A 26,815-nucleotide genomic window follows, 5' to 3' on the forward strand; every position below is an offset into this window, starting at 1 on the left:
TTGATGCGGGCCGCACTTTGTTAATATTTATGACTTTATCAGACATTGTTGTTTGTCAATATTACATACAAAATAGCCTAGGAGGCACGCGGGGTGCAAGTGAGAGGTTCGCGGGCTGCTTGTTGCCGACCGCTGCACTAATCAAACACCTACATAATATGGGTAAAACAGACAGCCCCATGTGCAGAGTGTGCATGGAAGAAGAAGAAACAGTAAAGCATATTCTCCTACACTGTAGATAGAAGGTAGAAGTATACAGGAACCAATACCTAGGGACTCCGTGCACATTGAAGGAGGCAGTTAGCGACCTGAAGACACTGCTAGGTGTCATGGAGGAGCTGGGGCCACCCCATAAACACAACTTTTTTGCTCTTAAGTAGTAGTTTTTGATGGTGTTTGACCCATTGATCAGTGACCCAGTCTCAGTTTTTCTGATAAACAGCTGTCTTAATGGACTCACCAATATGTTTTGCAGAAACCTCCACCTTGTAGCATACACCTTGTTTTCTCAGTCAATCTCAATATAAATAAATATATTGGGACATTTTTACACAAATTGACCAAGTCCCACGGTAAGCTCAAGAAGGCTTGTGTTGTGGGCACCCAGACAACAATATAATTATTCAATATACAAATATCTGTCTCATCAACAGAGCTCGGATAGGGTGAGCTATTTGCCTTATAATTTGACATGTCTTATGTCATATATAAGGCAAATAGCTCACCCTATCCGAGCTCTGCTCATCAAACAAATAAATTCCCTAACCAGGATTTGAACCCAGAACCATCAGCTTCACCGGCAGGGTCACTAGGCTAGGCACCCACTAGGCCAGACTGGTTGTCAAATATAACCAAGATATTCTTTTGAACAAACTGCCATGTCACTGCTGGTTTCAATCTGTGCCCTTCATAATCTACATACTTACTGCTGTCTGTCTCTCATGCAGTCTAAAAAAATTAAGTGTGGGGTACAAACTTTGTGTCGGTCGAAAGTCGAAACCCTCTTGCCTTATCTCCTGATCCACCTTTCAATACTGGTCATCACTCAAGTAATTTTCCAAATTTCTGGGAATACTTCTAGCTCGAGACAGAGGTTAAATATGTGCCATAGCGGCTCCGCCAGCACCATGCTGTACAGTCCATACGCACGAGGGAATACCATGCGGACACGAAGATTTTTTTAGCTTAAGTTGTTGAATTGCGGCACTTACCTCCAACTTTGGCTTCTCCATTAATTAATATTTTTTCAGTACCTCGTACCTCTACTGAGTCTACTGTTTCTTTTATTAGAATTCATTTTATTGTATTTGTAAACCAACAAGTGTCAATACAATACTGTCAATGTCACTGAAAGATGGCACTAGAAAAAACCGATTATTTTTAAATTGTCAAGAGCTAATGTCAGAACGTCCCTACTAATTTTGACAGCTCCCTTAAAAAAAAGAATCTCTCTGGTTTTTGGCTTCCTATTATTGGGTCGTACATTATTGGGTCGGGCTTTCTCGACCTGTACCAATAATGCGCAGCCCAATAATTGAAAGCCAAGGGACTCAAATTATTGGACGCGAATTATGGGGTCGTACATTATTGCCCTGTGAAAAGAGTGGCTTCGTATTATCGCCCCGGACCAATATTGCGCGGCCCGAGAATGCTCAACCCAGGAATGTACAGCCCAATAATACGCGTCCACCATGGACGCCTATTATTGGGCTGTACATTCTTGGGTTGAGCATTATTTGGTTGTACATTAGTGGCTCCCAATACCTACAACCATGGACATATATATTACTTCGTAAGGACGCGGCTAACGAGCACTAAAAAGGGGGCCGCTACATGGGTGTGATATTTGCATTTATCACACCCCGGCGCTCAGTCGTGTGGCGAATTGCGCAGTAGAAAGTTGTCACGCAGCATAACACAAAAATGCCTTATTGCGTTGTAAAAGGGTGCAAAAACCATTATAGGAAGTATAAGAAAAAAAATGGGATCTCATATCATCGGTAAGTAATTTCCAATTAGGTTTATTTATTGCTTAAAACCAATTTTAAACGATAATTTTATTTCATTCTCACGAGCAACTAATGTTCGCTCGTACGTCATAGCGCTAATGCATTAACCTTGTAAGGACGTCATTTCTCTTTGGAAGTTATTATGAAGTAGAAATGCATACTGCGTGATTTGTATAGGTAAATTTACTTAAATATGATTAGTTGATTACCTACCGGATATAATTACCGAAATTAAAGTACCTATTGTCTGTCTTACAGAGTTTGTTCCCGTTTCTTTTACATAATTATTAAAAACATTCGAAATAACAAGATCAAGTATTTGTTATTGTTTTATTCGTTGACTTAGGTACCTAGTATATTAATTCTTGTCAGGTTAAAGTTTTTAATTAACTGTAGGTAAAACTCAAAAAAAATTAACAGGTGAGCGCTAGAAACAAAGCGCGCATTTTCAAACACCGATTAATTCACATCGCTGTATTTAATACTTTCCATTACCTACTTATATTTTTGCATCATATTTGTGGACAGGTGGCACGCTCTCGTTTCGGAGGCCAAGATTCTCTTTGGATCACTGAGCCAAAATAGTTAGTTTGTATTGCTGTTTCCTTCTTTTTTACTCTACCTGTTTTGCAAGCAAGAAACTAACAGAAATAGTTGTTCGCCGCATTTTACTCGCGAAAGCTCGGGAGGTACTTATCGAACTGTACTGCTGTAGCTAGTAGCTCGGCCAACTTGTCGACCTTGACAGAGCCGGCTTACACAGGGCGGCACACCGCGCTGCGCGAATGTTTAAAATATTGCATTGCCACCTGAGACGATAATGACATCACGAAATAACGTAGAAGAACGGAAACTTATAAGGATAAGTTCGCCCATTTTAATACAATAAATATGTTAACTAAAGCATTTATTACGAGAATCATAAGTAATACATAGGCAAAGGGTTAGGTTAAGACATATGTAGGTAGGGTAGAAAAGGGGTTTCAGTCGATGTGTGGAAGGGCGGCACCGTCGTCGAACCCAAGCCACCAGGCGGGGGACTTAAACCGGTGGCGTGTGCCTCGGATGCACATGGTGGTGGCACGTATAACGGCGTTACTGATCCTGCATCTCAGCCAGCCCAGTACAGTACTTAGAGATCGGTTCCAACGTTGAGATATGGTTTCTGCCATATGTTTTATAACGGAGGACATTTGGGGTGCATAGACGCTGTCAACAGATGTTACAAGTGGTGTGAAAGTTGCATGTCGCATTTCACAGGCCGTGGAATATTTTCTCTGTTTTTCGTCTTCAGCTGATTTTAGTACAGATGTCACGGGTCTTGAGAGGTAAGAAGGAGCGTCAGTGTCGACGACACGGATATCAAACAACGCCAACAAATACAACAAATAATTTTGATTAACCATAAACTTAATCGACGCTCTTCTGATATAAACCGCGAATAAACTTAACAAGCCTTGTACGCCCGTACAAAGTTATCGCGAGAGTCGAGCTCACGTAGTTGTACGCAGTGTGTAACAGATGGCGCTTTTTTGCTGACATGAAGATCGCAACGGGCAATTCATATGCATGCGCTCATCCATAGTTTATATCTATGCCTACAACGCACACACTGTCTAATTGTTTCCGAGTGAATCAGTGGTTTTACCTCAATTTACTATTGGTTTGTGTTCCCCATGTCCTCTACTTCAGCTTAGCCTTTGGCCTCGCCGCGCCATGCTCGGCCTGCGGTCTCGCTTTTTAATACAATGGACATTGGTTGGAGTCTGTGCTCAACTACTTATCCTGAAGCCTGAAGCACGGCTTTGACTTCGCATGAAAGTTCGCCTCAATGGGGCACTTCGGACTTTTAGGCCCAGGTGAAGATTGGTACCCGGCCTTGCGATATTGTCAACAAAAAATTTCGCGCTCGCGTTTTTGGTTGGTTTTTTGGTTGACCCTGTATCTACATGTTAACTTGACTGGTGAATGAATAGAGTTAGACCAAGAAAATTCTGCAATGATTTTGATAGCATACGCAGTGCAACTATTGCAAATGTTATTTATACATCATAATTTCATAGAAGTTTTGACGTTTAAAATAACACTTGCACTGTGTGTGTTATCAAAATCGTTGCAGAATTATCTTGGTCTAACTCTAGTAACTTTCTTAAAAAACTGCTTAAGTAACATCAATTTCAAGGATATTGGGTGTTGACAGCCCTATAATATGTGTATAAAAGGGGTTTTATGTAATTTTTTCAACGACTTTAACAAGTCTACAAAAGTTTCGGTTTCGGTTTCGGTTTCGGCCGAAACTAGAGCCAAAGCCGAACATTCGGTTTCGGTTTCGGTTTCGGCAAAAAAACATGTTTCGGTCGGACACTACTTAACACCTTGTGTAAATCAGCTTTTAAACAAAATAAACTTCTTCATCATCAATCTTCATCTGACTTAAATAAACTCCTGATTTGACAGCTCTCATTCCATTAAAAAATTTCAAAATTACCAAGCAATAGTTATATCACATTATAAACCAATTTTCAACTAATATTGTAAAGTATTTGTCACTATGCAACTAGGTACCAAACATTCTTCAATAAATAACAAAATTTAAACATAACATCTAAGAAGTTTCTACTTTCTCATTATGAAATTTTAACAATAAATAACAAACATAACAAATTCCTATTAACAAACTTGAAAAAGTAAAACTTTCACTTGATACTTACTGAACAATTTAACAACTATAAATATGAGTTTTATGACTAATTGCAATTATTCGTTTAATGCAGCGGTCGGCAACCTTTTAGCAGCCATAGCCAAGGGCCAAATAGTTAGTAGTTACCGAAGTTGACGCGGGCCACACTTTGTTAATATTTATGACTTTATCAGACATTGCTGTTTATCAATATTACATACAAAATAGCCAGGGAGGCTCGCGGGCCGCATGTGGCCCGCGGGCCGCTTGTTGCCGACCGCTGGTTTAATGAGATATATGAGAACGAAAGGGGCTGAAACCGTCACCATTTCTCATTCTACATCCAAGTCAGTCTCAATCTGTTCCATATAATATCGTTACGCGGTTATCACACTGATGCATCGCACGCCGCTCAGTTGTGTGAGCGAGACAGCGCTATTCACGTATAGCGATGTCCCTCACACACCGGAGTGGCGTGTTGATCCGCATCCAATGTGAAGACCGCTTTAAATTACGCCTACCGCTCCCAGCCTAGCCCGTTATGTAAATTATGTCACATAAGGTAAATGTGGGTAAGACCGACATATCATTTTTTTGGTGAGGAAACATCGTAGGGCAAAAACTCGTATTTGTATACGTTCTTCCCTCAGTCAGAAAGGAAAGTTTCGCTCCTTGTGCTCTATTGACCTTCTGTAAGTAGAGTACGTGTACAAACGCAAGAGGCAGAAGCGACGAATGAGCTTATAGACGGTCTTTTCCACGTTGACCTTGAAGGACAATAAAATTGGCGACGCAGGAAAATTTTGCAGACCAAAATTATCAGCGTCGCTAATTTTAAAATGAAGTCGACCCGCACTTATAAGCTGATATATTAAAGCCACTTATCTCCAATAGGTGGCAAGGTAGTTTTTCTAGAGTTTGCGCGGAAAGAGAAGAGTCGTAGAATGTATGGGCTCCCTTACATTCCATGACTCTTCTCTTTCCTAGTACTCTGGTAGAAGTTACTACCTTAGTTTAGGACTAAATCTAGCTTAAGTGTTAAAATTTTACGTATTTAGCATAACACAAATCAGTCGCTCGCAGCCAAACCTTTAACCACACCGTTGTCTGAGTTAAGCAGTAGAGAATGCCTAGTTAAATTTACAAAGCACATCTATCTCTTTCTAAAACAAGTAAGTGCGAGAGAGACTACACAATAAACGTAATAACCTTACGAAAATGCCTCTGTCTCCGCTGTTGAGCCCTGATGGAATATTTGAAAGCACGGGCAAGCACATAGATATACTTGGCATATTGCGCACATTAGTTTAGTATCTCTTCGTTTCTTTTGTTTCGAACAGACCTTGCATCTTTGGTATTTATCCGCTTTGGTCGGCATATGCTGCGCTGCCGCTGCAGGCAAAGTGTTCACAGAGTTATTAATGTTTCTTTTCACTGGCCGATCTATGCTTATAGTACTGCTGTTATACGTTTCGATCAGCTGTCTTATAAGTCGCAGTTGGAACGTAGCGTAGGACGTCCTGTTATACGGATCTTTAGTCATTCTCCAGCAGTTAAAAGCATTCAACGAATGCATGTCCACGACGTGGAACAAGAGTTTCTTATGCCAGTGAAGTGGGCATAGACTCCGGTGCGTCGACATCATGAATTCGGAGTTATCGGCAAAATTCATGTTCATGATCTTTGAATAGTCTATGGATGCTTTTGGTTTGTTTATGAAGTTCCCTGTCGTTTTGTCTCTCTTCTTCAAAGGGAGCATTCCATCGTTATGGACGGTGGTTAAGATGTATGTGTAGTGTCTGTGACTATGCCATTGAATGGCGGTTAGCGGAGGGCAGTATCCAACGGAGACTTCGTACTGTTTCAAGTTCTTTATGAAATGGGGCATTCCTGCTTTTTTCTGAGTTGTCTTTCCGCAAGCGTAAATACCATTCTCATACAGATATTTGAATAGCCTTGGACTTGTATATCGCTCATCAACATACAAGTGTCTATAAGTATTGTAATAATCCTTCAACAAACTGGCGATCACCGTTTCAGTTGCCCTCAATCCATTCATTATAAATTGATCTGTTTTCTCTCCACCGAAATAAAGCGTAAAGTCATGTATTATATTAGTTTTCAAGTCTCTAAGCATGAAAAGTTTTATGCCTGTCTTCTTCATGTCATGGCGAGTCATAACCCCTTTGAAAGGTACAATAGTTTCGTTTACAGATAGATTCTTAGACGGACTTGTGACGACTGTTTTGAATTTGGCTCTAGCATGATGTATTAAGATATCTATGATGTTAACATCTGTGGACATCGTTGGTTTGCGCAGTAAATACAGCAATGTTGAGAATCTCATGCGGTTCATCAGCGTACCAAATATCGGAGAGTACAAGAGATGATCTGTCGACCAATGTTCATCCAGCCTAGTTCTTTTATTCCGCGTCATCAGCATACACAAAGTGAGGAATATATAGAATTCCGGCACTGTTAAATCGTTCCATTTCTTCAAATGCGAGCTGGATTCCTGGTCATCGATATATTCTCTGTAAGTTTGGTTGATGCTTTGGACGATTTGAAGCATAATGTCTGGATCAAAGTAGTGTAGGAAGTAGTCTATTTCCCTTGTCTCTTGGAACATGAGTATTGGGTCGGTTTCGAAGGGGGTCTCATTGAAAGGGACGACGTTGGGTTCGAATCTGTCGGAGGTCCACTTGAAGTCAGAGTTTCTCTTGGACAGGGACTCGGAGACTTCTTCGCCGTCGGTTGGATCGTTGTCGTTGTCTTGTTCATCTTCGGAGCTCTGCTGAATAAATATAAAGTTATGTTTATGCGTCAACTCGAAAGTCGCACGTGAGATGAATTTTAAATCCCACTTTTACTACGAGTCGCTGCTACAAAACCGGAAATACAAATTACTATACGCTACGCTACGCCGTAGTACTCGTAGTAGGTATACTACGAGATAGTCGAGATATGATTTTTGTACCAAATGCAATGTACGCAAGTTCATACAAAGTGGATCCTGCAATCAAATGCAAAACTCGCTAAACGAACGAAGTATTAAAAACATGCATACTGGAGCTGCACAGGGCACAAAGTGCAGCTTTCGCAATGAAAACTTGTATACATTCGCCTATTTAGCGAGTTCTACTGACTCCAATACAAATTAAACCTACCTCACAACCAAACATAGAATCTGACTCCGACAGTTCATCCATCTCAAAATGTGACTCCGCGTCCATCATTCTTAACAATTCATCCGTAAACTTATCGTCATCCATAATGGCCGTCATTTTCAAATTCAGAACTATAAACGGTTCTAGTAATTTTAAATTTGGAATTGTGTTCTCGGTTTGACGTTCGTTTGTTTTGTCGGCGATATCGATCGCGGTTTGGCGCATGATAGGTGCGCGTCGGTGTTGCCTGTTGTGAGGGATTTTACGAAAACATGCGGAAATTAGATCAGGCAACGAATGCTCAAAAAAAATTGTAGAGGGAAATGCTAGGAACACGATTTTTGACTCCGTAACTTTGTTTGGACTAGTTAGGAGGTGAACTTATTAAAAATCCCCGGTCGTAGCCCCTATGCCGGGGGGAGGGGGGTTAAGAAGGTCCCATTTTTCGGTTTTTTACTTATATCTATCTTAGCACAGATTCTACTGAAGTAAGTCACTCATTCATAGGTAACTGAATTTGTTGTCATAGCTAAATCACTAGATGTAGGAACTACTGGCGGTACCTAGATCTTATAAATCTAGAAATATAGGTCTATTATTACATAGGAAACCTGGCAATCTTTGCCCTGAATATAGGACGATGATTTTTGTTCAACCCCTTTGTTGCCTATAAATAGTTTAGTTGCAATTTTCAATCGATTAATAAGCAATTGCAGATAATGCAGATCGGGTCGGACCACACTAACTTTACATGGCAATTTATATTGTCGATCCTGTCCTAATAGGACCAAAAGATCAGAAGAATCAGATGATTGCTGAAAGAAAAAAATAGTTGCCGAGAAACGCAACTTTAAAAATGATAAAAAAAATTTTTTGCCGAAAAAAAAATTTTTAATGCTTTATTTTGATTTGATTCTTGTTGACAGATATAAAGGTGAACGCCGTGCACCCCGGCTACGTGGCTACAGACATGTCATCTCACAAAGTGAGTATAGGGGCTGTCTATATTAGTCCATAAATTACGTCATCATCATTTGGCGAGTTTGACCTCCCCCCGCCCCTAAAATCTTTTTTTTTTCATTTCATTTATTCATTGTATAATCATGTACATAAAATCAAACAGGTGTAAATCTTAAATAAAGTCAGTCCATGACGCCCTGCTCTGGCACACAACATAGGTACTTAAAACTAATTAAATTAGGTTAAAACAAATTTGATTTCATTAAAACATGCTTCGAATGACCCCGTTTTCTCCTACGTTATGCTACCATCATCCGATGTCCAGACCCCCCATTTATGAATAGCACCATACCAACCAGGCCGCGTAGCCAAGATGCCGATCGCTTACGCTCCGTAGCGGTCGAAACGCAACTGTCACTGTCGCACTAATATGGAAGAGTGATAGAGAGACATAATGCTTTTCGTTGTCGAAGCGTTAGCGATTGTAAGCTTGGCGAGGCCGGTATTGTTAAATCATCTCTGAGGCTCTCTCGTGCTTTAATAGTAGTTTATGTGACTGCTACAAAATGTATGTAGTGGGTTTGCCAGAGTATAACTGGAACAAAATTTAAATGGTAGTCAGCAAAACTTTTTTGTTTTTAAGGGCCCGCTGACCATTGACGAAGGCGCCTCAGCCCCGCTGTTCCTAGCCCTAGACGCCGGGGACTCCGTCAGGGGACAGTATGTGTGGTATAACAGTAAGATCGTCTCTTGGGACGGGGAGAAGCCGGAAGGTTAAACTTTAACCTTTTAACCGCCATAGAATTTTACGTCGAGCGTGCTAGTGTCGCGGTATGAAGTTACACTAAGTTCTGTCTTATTTATCAGACCGCGGCGAAATAAGGCTGATTTTGTATGTCTTATTATATCAGTCTACGGCGGTTAAAAGGTTAATATTCTGAATATAATTGTCATAACTGTGGTGAAGTTGTTAATAAAATTCATAATTATGTAAATGTTTGTGTTTATTAAGCTTTTTATTAAAAGGAAACAGATCGAACATGATAATGCTTAAGGTAGAAGTACTAGTGCTCGACGCTGCACTAGTATTCGACATGGGCACTTTATGTCAAAGTAATATAGGTTAAATTTGAACGGTGAAGATTTTTCTATATTCAAATTTAATCCTTGTCACTTTGACATAAAGTGCCCATGTCGAATACTAGTGCAGCGTCGAGCACTAGTACTTCTACCGTACATAGACTTTTTTTAAACGTGTTTTCGGTGAGCGAACGCAATTAAGAATAAAGTACTTAATAAAAAATCGATTCTATTCCGATTTGCTATCTGTGTTATTGTGAGGTAGGTTGACGCTATTTATGCTACTATACTTCGTTTATTTTAGCATTAGAAATTAGGTAAACAATCTTGATGGGTCTTTTAATTGAAAAACACATTTTAAAAATAAGTTACGGCAAATATGTAACAATTATGAATCTAATACGATCATTTATATTCTTCTGCTTTCATAAGTAACAGTTTTATATTTTTATAATGCGTTTTGCGTTTTTCAATTAAAAGACATGTCAAGATCGCTTACCTTCTTGCAAGTTTTTTCTAATGCTAAAAAAAACGAACTAGAAATAATAAGGATGCTAAATTCATTATTTTGTCTAGAACTTAAGAGCTAAGTAATCTAGTTTTGTACCTATAATAGGTCGTCATTCAAGAGATTAATTATTAACCTCTTGAATGAGGATCCGCGCAGTAAGTATTGAATTCTAATTAATTAATAATTAGAATTCAATACCTACTATTTAACGTGGATCCGCGTTCCGTCATTCGAAAGGTTAAGCAGATAATTCTGCTAACGAAAATGACGAAGATAATAATGAAATAATCATTAAGTCTGTAAATTTTAACTATTGTTCACTTACGATATACCCACCGTATTACATTGCACATCCTGTAAAATGATGCAATTTTATTCTACATCACATTACAAAGCGAAGACTAGATCATTACATAATACACTCAAATACTTTTTACAACATCATTGATTATAAAAACGGTTTTTCATTTTCTTGGATTACAATTTTATTGGGTTGATCAACTATTTCTTGTTGTTATTCTGTCCCATCAGCCAGGAGACAATAGTAGCATAGTTTCATAGAAAAGCTGCTGTACCATGTTCTACAAACTAACTACCAAAAACTTCAAGTTTTGTTCATTTAAATACGAAATAACTAGTATTTTAAGAGTGACCCAGGAGACCGTAACCATGGCAACTAGTGACAAGAAAAAGTTGATTCACCCTGTTACACTTTAATCCCTCGCTACTTTCAGCATTATTTTAGAATCCCTTCACTACTCATTGTTCATGATTCGATGAACGCCCTCGCCGTAAATATCATTTCGTTTCGCTCTCTTGTGACACAATCTCTTTACTATAAATGTAGGCTCATCATCATCATCTCAGCCGTAAGACGTCCACTGCTGAACATAGGCCTCCCCCTTGGACGTCCATACGTGCCGGTTGGAAGCTACCCGCACCCAGCGTCTTCCGGCGACCTTAACAAGGTCGTCTGTCCAAATGTAGGCTATTACATTAATATCCCTGCAAGTATTTTGATAAATACTTTTTCACTCACATCACACCCTTTTTCAAATCCTTCAAATGTTACTGGCACTGTCCATTTCCAATTTACCACACTGTCTCAAAACCAATTTTCTTTTCACTCACACTCAAATATTGAAGTTCAATGTTGGGCGCCCCTGAAAGAGGCAAACCTTTGAGTAGTTCATTAAAGTTGGGCTCCCCTGACTGAGATCGTAAACCTTTCGGTGGGTTTAAAGCTTTTCTGGCTTGTTTGAATCATACCCTACTTTTCAAGTCTTCTAAATCGAACAGCGGCACCCGAATCTCACTATCACTGTCCACTTCCTGCTTCACTAATACTGTCTCAAAACTTGTTTCCTTTTCCGTCACACTCAAATCCTGAGGTTCATTGTTGGGCGCCCCTGAAAGAGGTAAACCTTTTAGTGGTTCATTAAAGTTGGGCGCCACTGACAGGGGTCGTAAACCTTTCGGCGGGTTTAAAGCTTTTCTGGCTTGTTTTAAAGCCTTTATTTCGGCTCGGGTCATGTTGAGGTGCTTGAGTTGCTGGTGCACTTTGACGTAGGCCTCGCATTTGAAGCGGACCCCGCAGTCTGGGCAGGGGTACGTGTTGTCGGTGTGGCTCTTCTTGTGGCGGTTTAGGACTTGCTTGTTCTGCAACAAGAGTTGTTATTAAACAGGCTGTCATTTAACTTGCCGTGTTTATGTGGGTAAAATGTTGGAAGCTGAATGTGAAGATTTTTTTTTTCATTTTCTTTTCGTCAGATTTCGATACAATTTGGTGTTTCCTATTCTGAATTAGTGAAATTTCACCGTAATCTCCTAAAAATCTTTCTTTAAATTTCCGAAATGGAATTTTTGTAACTCGATAGAAAATTACGTTATTCTTTTTTGTCCCATTGGGATTTTGTGTTTATTCCGCCCAGAATGAGGAGCTCTTCAAAATTACCAAATGTTAACAAAATCTGACTAACTAAGAAATAAGTGTCATTGGACTCGAATTTGGCTCGGTACGTGCGACCAGACGATGTGAAGGCGCTCGCCTTTGCAGTAGACACTTAGACAAGAATAAAAACTCTCCGCGAACGCCTTGTCACACTGGTCGCACTTATGTATCCTTTCCCTCTCGTGACCTAAATGGTGTGTCGCTATGTAGTCTTTAGAACAGCGCGCGTGCCGCGGCTCGGCGCGTGCGACCAGACTATGTGAAAGTGCTAGCCTTTGCAGTAAACACTTAAACAAGAATAAAAACTCACCGCGAACGCCTTATCACACTGGTCGCACTTATGTATCCTTTCCCTCTCGTGACCCAAATGGTGTATCACTAAGTGGTCTTTAAGTCTGCTTCGTATACGGAATTCGCGACCACAGCAGAACAGTTGAATAAAAAACTCACCGCGAACGCCTTGTCACACTGGTCGCACTTATGTATCCTTTCCCTCTCGTGACCTAAATGGTGTATCGCAATATGGTCCTTCAGTCGGCTCCGTGTACGAAATCCGCGACCACAGCAGAACAGTCGAATAAAAAACTCACCGCGAACGCCTTGTCACACTGGTCGCACTTATGTATCCTTTCCCTCTCGTGACCTAAATGATGTATCGCAATATAGTCCTTCAGTCGGCTCCGTGTACGGAATTCACGACCACAACAGAACAGTCGATTAAAAAACTCACCGCGAACGCTTTATCACATTGGTCGCACTTATGTATCCTTTCCCTCTCGTGACCCAAATGATGTATCGCAATATAGTCCTTCAGTCGGCTCCGTGTACGGAATTCACGACCACAACAGAACAGTCGATTAAAAAACTCACCGCGAACGCTTTATCACATTGGTCGCACTTATGTATCCTTTCCCTCTCGTGACCCAAATGATGTATCGCAATATGGTCCTTCAGTCTGCTTCGTGTACGGAACTCGCGACCGCAACAGAACAGCGCGCGCTTGCCGCGGCTCGGCGCGTGCGACCACACGATGTGGGAGCGGAGCTCGCCTTTGCTCCAGTAGAAGCGTTTGCAGTCGTCGCATTGGTACCTGGACGTGAAAATTACTTTAGATAAGTACAATAGAAACTTAGCGATAGGATTTTCACAAAAAATAAACACAATTATGGTTGTTACAGAAATTTGAGGGATTTTTAGACATTGTAATTCAGTCGTATAATTTTCACGAAAAAATAATGGCTGCGTTAAAGGACCCCGGACCTAAAGTAATGTGGTTTTAGTTAAATATCTTGAGATTTGGATATGTTATAGATTTCAGTCCTGAACAAAAGTCTCTAGAGGTGTTTCCGAGTCCCTTTCAGAGTTTCAACTGATTTTGTACTAGATAACAAAATATTATATTTGTTTAATTATGGCCCTTAGATTAGAATTGTGGCCATTATACAATTAATAGCCATAATTAAATTAAACAAATAGATAACAAAATATTATATTTGTTTAATTTAATTATGGCTATTAATTGTATAATTTGTTTAGTTATAAAGTTGTTACAGAGAGAGGCAAACAACCAAACAACGAATTTGTAACACGACTTAGTGATCTTGCTAAAATTTGTTAAAGTAAAAAAAAGCTTACTTTTTGGTTCTGTCAGTATGCATCCGTCTGATATGTTGTCGCAGTAACGCGGGGGTCGTACACTCGCGCTCGCATTGCGGACATTGCTGTAACATTCGCCGTCTGTGGACAAAATATAAATATTTTCATTGCTAACAAAACCCCGTGAGACACAGACATATTAAATATATTAAGAACGGGTCACTCGTGAATTTAAAGTCGAAAAACGGTCAACACGCAATCTGCGCCGGTCCGTCACCGTAAACGCAAGCTCCTGATAACACTACTCGGTACGGAGTGAAACATGTCGAGCGTTTAAGACTTAAAATACGTGAGTGACCCGTTCTTAATATATATTTAATATTTTCATTGCTTTTGAGATTTACATCTCACTTTTTTAACAGTTAAGAAAATTATAAAACCGTCTAAGGGTCTCCCCAGATATATCGACGCGCATTCGGCAAAATCCGATAGGAAAAAGCTTTATGTCCGCGCAATAAGAGCGAAAAAGCTGTCGACGGCAGGCGCTGGCCGATGCGAGCCGAGCCGAACGACGACTTCGCTCTTATTGCGCAGACAAAGCTTTTTCCTATCGGATTTTGCCTGTTGAATAAAGCATCTTCTATTCTATTCGACGACATATGTGGGGGAACCCTTAGATAGTAAATTTTCCCTTATTATAGTAACAGTGAAGCCAGAATTTATTAATGACAAAACCACTTTTTATTACTTGAGATTTCTGGGGGGGGGGGGGCAGTGCCCCTCCCCACCCCCTGCTCTTGCGTGGACCGCTAGATGGCGCCGTAAAGCTTGCTTGGTCTTGAGATGCTTGAAACAGAAGGGTCGTTTTATATAACTTACTCTTTATCTTCGGAATGCTTATTAAGCTCGTGCAGCCTTAATCCCTTCTTCGTATGAAACATGGAAGGGCAGAGCGAGCACGGAATGTTGCGAGTTCTTGCGTGGACCGCTAGATGGCGCTTTAATGCTTGCTTGCTCTTGAGATGCTTGAAACAGAAGTATCGTTTTATATAACTTACTCTTTATCTTGGGAATGCTTATTGAGCTTGTGCAGCCTTAATCCCTTCTTCGTATGAAACATGGAAGGGCAGAGCGAGCACGGAATGTTGCGAGTTCTTGCGTGGACCGCTAGATGGCGCTTTAATGCTTGCTTGCTCTTGAGATGCTTGAAACAGAAGTATCGTTTTATATAACTTACTCTTTATCTTCGGAATGCTTATTGAGCTCGTGCAGCCTTAATCCCTTCTTCGTATGAAACATGGAAGGGCAGAGCGAGCACGGAATGTTGCGAGTTCTTGCGTGGACCGCTAGATGGCGCTTTAATGCTTGCTTGCTCTTGAGGTGCTTGGAGCAGAGGTCGCAGATGAAGAGCTGGCCGACTGGGTTGCGGACTTCTTCGTTGTGTCGCCTGTAGGTATTATCATGCCGCGATCAGAAAGGGATTAGAAATGACAGATTTCCATACACTTACGTCTAAATCAATATGGATTGACAGCTATCTCAATCCCTTTTTAATTGCGATTCAGTAATATTATAAGTAATAACTAATAAGTATTTATAGGGCAATATTTGATTTTTGAATCGGAATCTAATAAACACGTGTCTTTTGAGCGAGAAATATTTAACGGGGAAATGTAATATCTATACTGGCCGCGTAGCCAAGATGCCAATTACTTACGCTCCTTAGCGATCGAAACGCAACTGTCACTGTCACACTAATATGGAAGAGTGATAGAAAGACATAATGCTTTTCGTTGTCGAAGCGATAGCGATTGTAACCTTGGCTAGGCCGGCAGGGCCACAGAATAAATAATAGTACAGAAGATTCACTCAAAACGGGTCTGTTACGATTAGGACAGATATGACCGCTAGGTGGCGACAGCGCCACGCCCATCCTATGGCTAGCCACCAAAATTGGTGTGTGACGGATGTACTTGTTGCGACGCGATGAAATCGCGGAGTGAGCCACGCCTGACGGGCAAATTTGGCATTTACAGAAAGTAACGTATTTCGTATAAAATTCCAGTGACACGACAGTTCAATAAAAGAAGCTGATCTCTCTTCTTCTAGCTGCGAGCTGTCTTGTCTATCAATGTCCCCAAAATGTAGCCCCGTACTGGCATAATCTATGCACAAAGGCGTAATACTCGAGCGTCGTATCTAAACAACATTCACATGAGAGATGAGTAGGAGAATTTTGTAAAATTACATACCTAACGTGTGTGTTGTACATGCTTCGGTGGAAAAATTCGCGCTCGCATATGGGGCACTCATGCCGTTGCCCTTTTGTGTGCTGTTGCGCCACATGTTTCTTGAGGTAGGCTGGTCTCCTAAAAGAAAAAGTTAATATCACAGATATAATTTATGATTTTCTTATGCTCTGTTATATTGTAAATGGTGGAATCGTCATTCAGCGGTGTTTGGCATCCCTACGGTAACCGGCAAGGGCACATCACTAGAGGTGGTCGTCCATCTTACGGCTCGGCCACGACATCGAGCGACTTGCGACGGCGGGAGCGATTACCATAGGTTGGAGCGTGACACAGCGATCGGACCTTTCGCTCCAACCTATGGTTATCGCTCCCGCCGTCGCAAGTCGCTCGATGTCGTGGCCGAGCCGTTAGATTGGTTTTGCGCGAGAGCGTCGTCGCATATTTATTTCAGATCTATACTCTCATATTTGTGATTCCCTAATAAATGTTGTTATAAGTGGTGCTCTGGTGTTTATACTCTTACAATTGATACTTGAAAATTTGGGGACATTCCGTAAAACAAGATCAGGTTTTCCGGAATTGCAAAAATCTGGTCGCTAGCAGTAGGTGTATGCGAGCTTCGAACAAATTTAAGCCTGCTGTTTGGTGTTTTTTTGTCCCATATTCAAGTGTACCTGATCTTAACACAAGAACCACCATCATCATCATCATCATATCAGCCAGAGGACGTCCACTGCTGGACATAGGCCTCCAACAAGAACCATGTTCCTCTGATATTATCCCGTTTATTGAACAACCCAGTCATAAATTTTGACACTAAAGGGGCCCAAAGATTACCAGTTGGCCTGACGATATCAGGCTATCAGCCTGTCAGTTGTTCAGAACTGTCAAATTTCGCGTTTAACTGACAGGCTGATATCGTCCGGCGAACTGGTAATCAGTGGGCCATTTTAGTGTTTTCTAAATCCAGGGATATTTTTAAACGGAGTTTTCGTAAAGCGTCAGTGGCGGATTTGCAGTCTGCCGCCCTAGGCCCAGGCCTTGTAGCCACCCCTTTCAGCCGCCCTCATATTGACTACATTTTGAGTTATTTCTTGTTATATCATTAGCGGATTTTTTGTCACAATTTGCCGCTTCTAAATATATTGCCGCCCTAGGCCCGGGCTGCCTTCCTAAGCCAAAAAGCGGTGTTTGTATTCAATTTTCATTGAAAGTACGTCCTTTTAGCTTACGAGGGCAGCGAGCCTACTGGGCCTTAAGGCAAATCCGCCACTGTAAAGCGTTGGCCAATGTATCCAAGTAATCTTCTTCTTCCTGGCTCATGGGAGCCTGGGGTCCGCTTGACAACTAATCCCATGATTTGACGTAGGCACTAATTTTTACGAAAGCGACTGCCATCTGACCTTCCAACCCAGAGGGGAAACTAGGCCTTATTGGGATTAGTCCGGTTTCCTCACGATGTTTTCCTTCACCGAAAAGCGACTGGCAAATATCAAATGATATTTCGTACATAAGTTCCGAAAAACTCATTGGTACGAGCCGGGGTTTGAACCCGCGACCTCCGGATTGAAAGCAATTTATCCAAGTAATACTAACCTGAATCCCTTGCCGCACTCTCCACAGATGAACGCTTCGTGCACATGTTCGCTCATCACGTGACTCGACGCTGTCTCCTGCGAAATTAAATCATTTTCATTCACAACATTTGAAAATTTTGTCTGTGGCACTAAATGGTTTAATTAATATTATCATTTATCCACTACCTAAAGGTTGTCTCGAAGAGATCGCACTTTAGCGATAAGACCGCCTTTTCTTGTCTCTTTGTAAATGTTTTATTGAGGTTGTGCAATAAAGAGGATTTGTATTGTATCGTGTATTGTACTGTAGTGTGCGTTATACGTACGTTACACGCACATTCACACTTTTTTTAGTAGTAGTAAGCTCTTTACTGTACAAAAAGACATTAAAAATAACATACAATTAGTAGGAAGTACAAAGGCGAACTTATCGCTTTGAGGGATCTCTTTATCTCTATATATTACTTAAATATCAGAATTAATACTTTCAACTGATCAGCTGTGTCAATTGACGCCACACCTTACATGGCGACCCTGCCAGCACTTTAAAAATCGTTGGAGTGATTATGTATCAAAAAGTATTTTTTCATCCAGTGTCTTAATAGTACATTTCGATGCTAGTGCGGAAGGTATGTCATTACTTCACGAGTCACGAGATATCTTGCCACGAGCCGCAGGCGAGTGGCAAGACTCGGGACGAGTGAAGAATGACATTTCCGCACGTGTATCGAACGACGTTTTTTAATACAGTTGCGAAAAAATAAGAAAAACATTGTTAATCGTACACTAAACAAAAGTGGTAACAGTGACAGCTCGGTTAGACGTCGTCTTTAAGTATATTATATCTATGGGCGTTTGGCAGCTATTCCGTTCCATTCAGTCAACTTATTAAGAACGGAATTTTCAATATTGAATATTAAATAATAAACGTGTTATAATGATGAAGAGGTAAGTAATTAAATATGAAATATGTAATATTTTTCGTATTCTTACATTAACGGTAGGTTTTTATGCTGATTACGACGTTTAAAGGAAACTAATATTAACACTCATCAATAAGTAGTCGTGAATTGGAACTAGTATAAATTTAAAAAAAATGGAAAAGTAAAAAGCACTAGTTCGAGATAACCAACTTTCCGCACGCTAAACAGCTACGTAAAGTAGCACTTTTTGAGCAACTGTATTAAAAAAGATATTTTAGAAGATATGAAGGCCGCAAGATGACTGTTTATTTCTTTAAATGAGTGCATCTAGGGGAAAAAGAATACTGCACGAGCTCAGCAAGACTACATACACATCCGTCCCAACTGCGCGCGAACACTCTTTTGCCGGGCGGCCAAAAACCGACAGTACTGGTAAATGGTTCTATGCGCGGCACGTTTGAGCGCGCCAATGATCGAATTGGCTCGCGCGGCAGCCCGTATCCATTGCGCGCGGCTGCCGCGCGAGTCAGAGTTCGATAATTTGCCGCGCGATTTCGAGACGCGTCTTTAAGGCCCCTGTACACAATGGGCCAGTGTGGGCCAGTCTGGGGGACGCATTTATGCGTTAGACGGAGCAAGTGATATTGCCATTTCATTCTACCGCATTGTTGCGTCCCTTGGGCCTTTAGACGATCACAATATCCACTTTTACAGTTTATACCTTGTCTTTAAACACACGCCGGCAGATGGCGCACCGGTAGCGCCGGAAATGTCGCAGTTTATGTTTGTACATTTGCTCCTTATTGTTGCCGCGACAACGACATATCTCGCACATAAACTCGCCTGCTTCCTGCGAAAAAGTATTTTTTTTTATTAACCTTTCGACGCCGTGTCAAACACAAAAGCCGACACGCGGACGCCACGATACCGAAGTGTCGAAACTGATACCAGCAATGTTCGCATCACGGGCGCGATTGGTCGCGTCGCAACTAGTTGCGTTAGACTGCACGATTGGCTCGAATTTGTGAGTGACACCGCTGAACTAGCACCATTCTTAGCGCCCGTAAGGCCCCGAAGGCCTGTCTTGATATATAAGTCAATGGTTGAAATGCACAAGAAAAAAACTCACCGGCGCATGGCTCTTCATATGCAACAAATACGGCTCCTCCATAACAAAGCCTATAGCGCAGTCTTCACAAAAGTACCGCATGTGCCGCCGACTTTGCCAGAGATCTCTGAACTCTATCTCTCTCTCTTCCTCCGTTATGGTCACTAGCTCTATGTTCTTGGTCACATTGTCGGAGTAGCAGTTTTCTTTTTCTGTAGAGGAAAAATATCGATTGAGTAATTCAAACAATGGCAAAAGGAAGGCGGGAAAACCCATAACAAGATGGTCCAGGGATATCATAGCTGGGTCAAACAGATCACTGTGTTACGTTCTTTCCTGTAGACATACACAAGAGTTAAGGGCTAAAAAGGTTAATTTTCTTATTTAACCCTTATCCACGTAAAAAGGTCCTCCTTTTATTTACAGAACTATGATAAAATCATTACTTACATGCCCACAAGCTGATAACTATTGCCCACAGGAGAGAAAACTAGCGTGTTCGTGCGAACTGTACATTTTTCTCTCCTGTGGGCAATAGTTATCAGCTTGTGGGCATGTAAGTAATGATTTTATCATAGTTCTGTAAATAAAAGGAGGACCTTTTTACGTGGATAAGGGTTAAATAAGAAAATTAACCTTTTTAGCCCTTAACTCTTGTGTATGTCTACAGGAAATAACGTATCACAGTGATCTGTTTGACCCAGCTACAGCTGGAGAAAATTGGCTAATCAAGGCAAAAGACCGAGAAAGGTGGAAAGATATGGAGGAGGCCTATACCCGAAAGGGGTCCTTAATATAGTAAAATAAACAACAATATTAACAGAAAACTTCTTAATGAAATAATATTTAAGGAAAAATAAAGGCTTAAATAAATATGAATTCAAACAATAAATGCCAGAAGAGATGATGTCTCTTTAACTAGATACAGTAGGCTTCTGAACAAAACAAGACAGCAGTGGCGGCCTGTCCATAAAAGCTGATTCCCACCGGCTTGCCTGTTTTTGGACGTTTGAGCAGAGTTATAAAGGAAATATGTAAGCCAAATTAGCCCCGGCTTGCCTATGGATAGTTATGTTTGACGCGCCGCCGAAGACAGGGTAGTCTATCTACAGGCCTAGGCGTAGGCTGAGCATGGAAGCGCCACGACAGGCATGCCGTACAAAGGGTTAAACTGGGCCCCTATTCGCAAGCGACGTTTGACGTAACGTCGTTGCGCTTACCAAATCTTATATGTGCGAGATCTTAATCAGATGAATTAATACCTTATGTATTTTGTTGCTAGGTAACTATTTGTCAATCAAAAATCGAACACATATCAGCTTTGGAAAGCGCAACGACGGTATCGTGTTGATCTCCCGTTGATGTGGGAAAAATCATAAGTTCTCGAATACGTACAATGTCAAAATTTGACATTAACAATCCACAGTTAGGGTGACAAGCAAACCAAACCGAACCACCCTTAGTTTAGAGTTGAGTTTTGGTTGTACCAAGTGATATTATCCACCGTTGATGGAATCAACACTCAGTATGCGATAAAATCAACTGTTGATTTGACGTGGATGCGAAATCTGACAGTTGCACATGTCGAATTTGGCCCCTGGTTAAAGTATGAAATATCACTTACTCTTTGCCTTGTTCGTATATGGTTTCTTCACTATTTCATTGATGCCCTGAAACAAATTTCCATTTAATAAGTTAAAGAGATCAATATATACAAACACAACTAAAAAAAGATCTTATCCTATCCTTATCTTATCTTAAACGGTTTGAACCCTGCGAAAGTGTCCTACAATATTTATTTATAAATGTTTATTAAGGCACTGGTCCCACCGCGAGCTAGTAAGCTATGAGCTATCGGCTATATACACGAACAAAAGATAAGCACTCCCGTGTAAATAAAAGAGACACGGCGATATTTATAGTTACTCGCCCAGCGGAGACACGGCGATATTTATAGTTACTCGCCCAGCGGAGTGCTTATCTTTTGTTCGTGTTCATAGCCGATAGCTCATAGCTTACTAGCTCGCGGTGGGACCAGTGCCTTACTGATCTACAATAAAGCTAGGGGCAGAAACCATATCTCAACGGTGGAACCGTTCTCTAAACCATACTGGGCTGGCTGAGATGTAGGATCAGTATCGCCGTTATACGCGCCACCAGCATGTGCATCCGAGGCACACGCCACCGGTCTAAGTCCACCGCCAGGCTTGGGTTCGACGACGGTGCCGCCCTTCCACACATCAATTGATTGAAACCACTTTTCTACCCTACCCACATTTGTATTACCTGACCCTTTGCCTATGTATTACTTATGATAATTAGTAAAGCTAGGGGCGTATTTACCCTAGGGCCATCCGGGCCATGGCTCGGGGCACCAATCCAAGTTTGCTTTATGTGTTTCTTCCTTGACTTTTGGCCTGGAATGGCGAAACTTATTGGCCCGGGAATTTCAAAATACGCCCCTGAGTAAAGCTTTACCTTTTTCTTCTTTTTTGGTGGCTTATAGTCCTCATCGCGATCCTTTGACCTCTTTGGTATCTTAATGCGAGTTCTCAGGCTCAGATTGTTCTGCGGTTGAGCAGTTTCTTGATATTTTGCTAGGGCATAGCTGGCTAGGTCCAACTCATCATCTGTGGAAATAAGTTAACCGTTATTACGAGCCCCGATGCACATGTTTTCGTCTAGTGAGACCATTTTTTGAGGTTCTCGCATTTGTTCAAAAATAATGTTTTTGTTTAAAAATTACCAATATTTAATGCTTATACTAATGTAATAAAATTTTATATGGTAATACTCTGCAATAACTAAATCCAAATACAAGAAATACCGTTTGTACTGAAAGAAAAAAATAATGATTTTTTTATTTTTTTATTGACGGGTAGGATTACAACATATGTGAAAAGGGCTATTACTAGGGAAAGCAACAGGGCTCTGCCATTGTACTGACAATTTTTGTTTCGAGCCCATGCATGCAGCAGTGCTGTAGGAGAGGACAATGTGATTTGGACAACGTTTTTGAAAAGTCCTTTTTTTCAGCAATAAAAGTCTCATGCAATTTTATTATACGATCAAAATAAACTACATTACACATTGCTATTATGGTTCCCATTACTGGGTCATTTTATGTTCATGTGTAAAAATTATTAAAATAAACAAAATTGTTGCGTGGAACTAGACGAAATAACTTGCATCGGGGCTCGTAAGGGTGTGTTACATTGGAAACTGGTTGTTGCTGGGGTTCCAGCTTAAGCGTCCACAATGGCTTAAAACAGGGGTTCCCAAACCCTGTGCTGTATGTAGCCATTAGAAAGGGGCGCCGTGAGGCAATCGACCTCACCATGGTACCTATCTACCTATCTGTTTCGAATAGCTGAGCTTTGGGGCCGAAATTAGAAACTTGAAAGTGCGCCGCGGACTGAAAATGATTGGGAACCCCTGGCCTAAACCATTCAACTTCAATACCTGGGTCATTCTAAGTTAAGAGGTAATCGCTTATATGAAAAAGTGGCACAACATAAATGTAAAAATTTTGATCTAATTATACAATATTTTTATTGAAACAACTCTTTTATGTATATTTGTAAGCTAATCATAATCAGTCATTTTCTTAATTTTTGACCATTTTAGAAGACACCAGGGGAGAGACCGTACTTTTTCTATGTAAAAAAGAGAGAAGGGTCTCTCCCCTGATCTCTTTAAAAACATAAACAAAATCGAAATTTTGACCAGCAGTCTTACAAATTCGAGCAAATTAAAGTGTAATGATTCATTTAAACAAGAATTCATACCTCCACTGTACATTTTGGAAAATTATGTGCCAGGGGAAAGACGCCAGGGGAATGACTTTTTCATGTCAAATCAGATATAATTGTGAAAGTATTTACTGTAAATAATTAAAATAAAGTATTTATATAATCTATGCATAAACTATAGTAAATATACAAATACAATTAAGTATGTGTATCAATAATTTTGAAATAAAACTGACCAGGGGAGATACCACTTTCATAAAACAACATTGTCAAGTAAAGGGGTCAATGATCAAAATGACTGACGTCGGAACCAAAAGATGACTGTCGCAGGGTTGGTCGTTAGTATTGAATGAAATGCATTGCTATTGCGATTAAAATGGCAATAATTACAATTATAAACCCAATATTTTTACATTTACATAATGGCCAGGGTAGGAGACGTAGAATTTGGGGGACAAAATTCAACATAAATATTTTTTATGAAAAAGAAAAGTTTAAAGGATTTTATTAATAACATTACAATCAATATTTGTTTTAATTTATGAAATATACTAAATTTAACGGATTTATGGGAATTCCATCTGGATAAAATTACTGATTAGTTGAAAAACCTGCAAAGGGACAGGCCAGGGGAGGGACATTTTGCATGTTTGAGGTGCAATTGTGACAAAACTGAATTAATAAATAAATTGAAATTCACTGTATATAGAGTAAATGCAATCTTTTAAGGGAAATTACCATAATTTATTTAAATTGCTTAAGAAAAGTATGGATATGTATCATGGACACCGTTAATACCTCTTAACTTAGAATGACCCACCTATTAAGTTCAATTTGATGAAGAGTGTCAACAGGCTCTTTCGTTGCCTCTCTTATTGTGTTTGTACAATATAGAGTAATTGCGTCAGTTTACTGTCCGTGTCAGTTTCTGTCCACTTGACGGATTAGTAAATAATACATTTCATTTGTAATTTGCTACTTATGAAATATAATTTTTATGTAGATAGATAAATTGTTTAGATATTAAGGATTGCAATAAGTCCAAATTTGTGCAGCAATGAAGGTTTATATTCAAGTTTTGTCAAGTGGACGAAAACTAGAGCCAGGTGAAAACTAGCGCAATGACCCTACTCCACTTACAAGTTAATAGAGCATATGGAGAGAAGCTCTTCCTTTCTGTGTCTGAGCAGAGTATGTATACAAATCTTAAGTTCTAGCCCTATGACGGTCTTCCCATACATTGACCATGCTAATTTCAAATTGAAGCTGGAGCTAGAGGAGACCCAGCCAGGAGGAGGCCAGTGGAGGAGGAGATGGGAGGATGAACTCAAACTCACAGCGGGCCCGAACTGGAGAAGAGTGGCCCACCACAGACCCCAATGGAAAGAGCTGGAGGAGGCCTTTGCCAAGCGGCACACTGAGCTTACTCAGAATAAAAGGGCTTAATAGATAAATAGAATTTCAAACTATTAACACTCTTGGTGCCAGGAGCCCTGTTTCCAGTACAAAATGACACATACATGTTCTTGGAAGTGAATGTGTAAAACTTACCGCTACTATAAACAGTAGGTTCAATTTTGACTGTTATATGTTCAACTGCATTAGAATCATATTCCTCTTTAACAGTCAAATTTTCCGTTCCTTCTTCATATTCCTTTTTAACGCTAGAAGTAGCTTCAAGTGAAGCTTCTTCATCTGGGGGCTCCACTTTAATCTCCACATCACACTCTATTGGCTCACTTTTGATCATAACAGACATTGGACTTTGTATTCCATCTTTCATGTTTACATTTGCCATTTTAATTTTCTAAGTAATTAATAAAGGATTTACAAGATGATACTCATTGTTCCATGAAATACTGGGACTTTATAATTGAAATAGGTAGCTTTTTAGTGTGGGTAGAACATATAATTATATTGAAATTTATAGAGCTAAGTAGGTAACAGAAGTTTATCACTTTATTTACTAAACATTTTAAGTTTTTGCCAGATTTTATTACATTTATTCACCATTTCACTGCTTAAAAGCTTGATATTCACGTTAACGCGCATCACTTTGACCAAAAACACCAAAAAGATGGCTGATCTTGTTCTGTATGTGTGTATGTATATTCGTTTTCATCTCCCAAACCTAGTTTTGACAATGACAAATGATACGTCAATCGATTGTCCAGTAGCGTTGCGCAAGTAGCTTCGCAGCTACCTAGAGAAAAATCAATATTTTTTAGAAGTTTGAAAAATATAACTTTTTTTAACACAAAATATTTAATTTGTAAACACATGGTAAACACTTTCCATGATAGCCGGTTGCACGAACACGAACTGATTTCACATGAGCGTATTTAAAGTAATCTTCATATTTAACGTAAGTCAAAACAAATATATTGTATGTTTATATTAAATTGAAATTAACTACTTGTTTTTATGTTATGGTTAGTAGCAAACAAATTACAAAAACAAAACAAATTAGTTGAGTACTAAAGGGGGGAATGGGCCGCCAAGGGGGATGGGGCCGGGGCCAGGGTTGCCAACTCCAATTTTTTTTACCCCTGAGCTCAACTTAAAAACCCCTAAAACTGTACTATTATTTTGGAAAGTGTTGGCAGTGGAGCTTCTTCAGTTCAGTTTTGAGTATTTGTTAAAAACTGGCGTATGTAATATAGAATTATGTATAAAAAATATATTTTAATACGAGTCACTCACGTAACATGTCATATTAAATAACGTGAGTGACCCGTGGAAAAGAATGTTCGAGTTTGATGGGAGATTAATTCTTAAAATAAAACGAACTCCATAGTTTAAAAATAACGTAAGTTTATTACATGTAATGAAATAAAAATAGAATAAAAACGCTTTATTCTCACATGTACAACCGCTATGGGCGGGACACCATTGATTTGATTCTATTTATATAGCGATAAAAAAGTAATCGTGACGTGATCATGACCATAGACAAATACCGCCATTTTGAGGTAGAATTTAAAGCATCTTCACAATTTTCTCCTTAAAGCCGCATATTTTTGAAGTATAATTTAAAGATATATGATACACTACATATCTTTAATTAAATGCGACTGCCCAAACAAATACATTACATATTTTGTAAAAAAGGTTGTTTTGAACACAGTGCTTACAGAAAAACAACCAAAATAGGTCAGGAAATGACTGCTCAAAAAACGTTGTAGAGAATGTAGAGGGAAATGTCAGGAACACAAATTTTGACTCCGTAACTTTGTTTGGACTAGTTAG

At 40.0% G+C, this 26,815-nt stretch overlaps 3 protein-coding genes across 3 annotated transcripts in view; 1 reads left to right on the forward strand and 2 right to left on the reverse strand.

The window, feature by feature from the left end:
- LOC134675578 (carbonyl reductase [NADPH] 1-like) overlaps nucleotides 1-9,788 on the forward strand; it is a 37,006-nt gene extending 27,218 nt beyond the window's left edge. Inside the window, exons 2-3 of the mRNA XM_063533879.1 lie at nucleotides 8,783-8,841; nucleotides 9,460-9,788. Of these exons, the coding sequence (XP_063389949.1) occupies nucleotides 8,783-8,841; nucleotides 9,460-9,594 (194 nt within the window). The 3' untranslated portion in view covers nucleotides 9,595-9,788. The remainder of the gene's footprint in view (nucleotides 1-8,782; nucleotides 8,842-9,459) is intronic.
- On the reverse strand, nucleotides 4,999-8,068 carry LOC134675572 (piggyBac transposable element-derived protein 4-like). Its single transcript, XM_063533872.1, has 2 exons — nucleotides 7,857-8,068; nucleotides 4,999-7,480 (listed from the first exon to the last, which is right to left on the reverse strand). Exons 1-2 carry the CDS (start codon nucleotides 7,971-7,973, stop codon nucleotides 5,900-5,902), a joined length of 1,698 nt encoding a protein of 565 aa, XP_063389942.1. The 5' UTR covers nucleotides 7,974-8,068; the 3' UTR covers nucleotides 4,999-5,899.
- Nucleotides 9,789-9,870: 82 nt separating the features above from the next.
- Nucleotides 9,871-25,855, reverse strand: LOC134675569 (zinc finger protein 316-like). Its single transcript, XM_063533858.1, has 12 exons — nucleotides 25,118-25,855; nucleotides 22,293-22,444; nucleotides 21,439-21,484; nucleotides 19,836-20,026; nucleotides 19,428-19,556; nucleotides 17,803-17,879; nucleotides 16,207-16,323; nucleotides 15,192-15,401; nucleotides 13,994-14,095; nucleotides 13,282-13,448; nucleotides 12,949-13,001; nucleotides 9,871-12,066 (listed from the first exon to the last, which is right to left on the reverse strand). The coding sequence occupies exons 1-12, from the start codon at nucleotides 25,362-25,364 to the stop codon at nucleotides 11,671-11,673; spliced, it is 1,887 nt and encodes a 628-aa protein (XP_063389928.1). The 5' UTR covers nucleotides 25,365-25,855; the 3' UTR covers nucleotides 9,871-11,670.
- Nucleotides 25,856-26,815: the final 960 nt, after the last annotated feature.

The sequence above is a fragment of the Cydia fagiglandana genome, chromosome 22, assembly GCF_963556715.1.
Source record: "Cydia fagiglandana chromosome 22, ilCydFagi1.1, whole genome shotgun sequence".
In the NCBI taxonomy this organism is placed as follows: domain Eukaryota; kingdom Metazoa; phylum Arthropoda; class Insecta; order Lepidoptera; family Tortricidae; genus Cydia; species Cydia fagiglandana.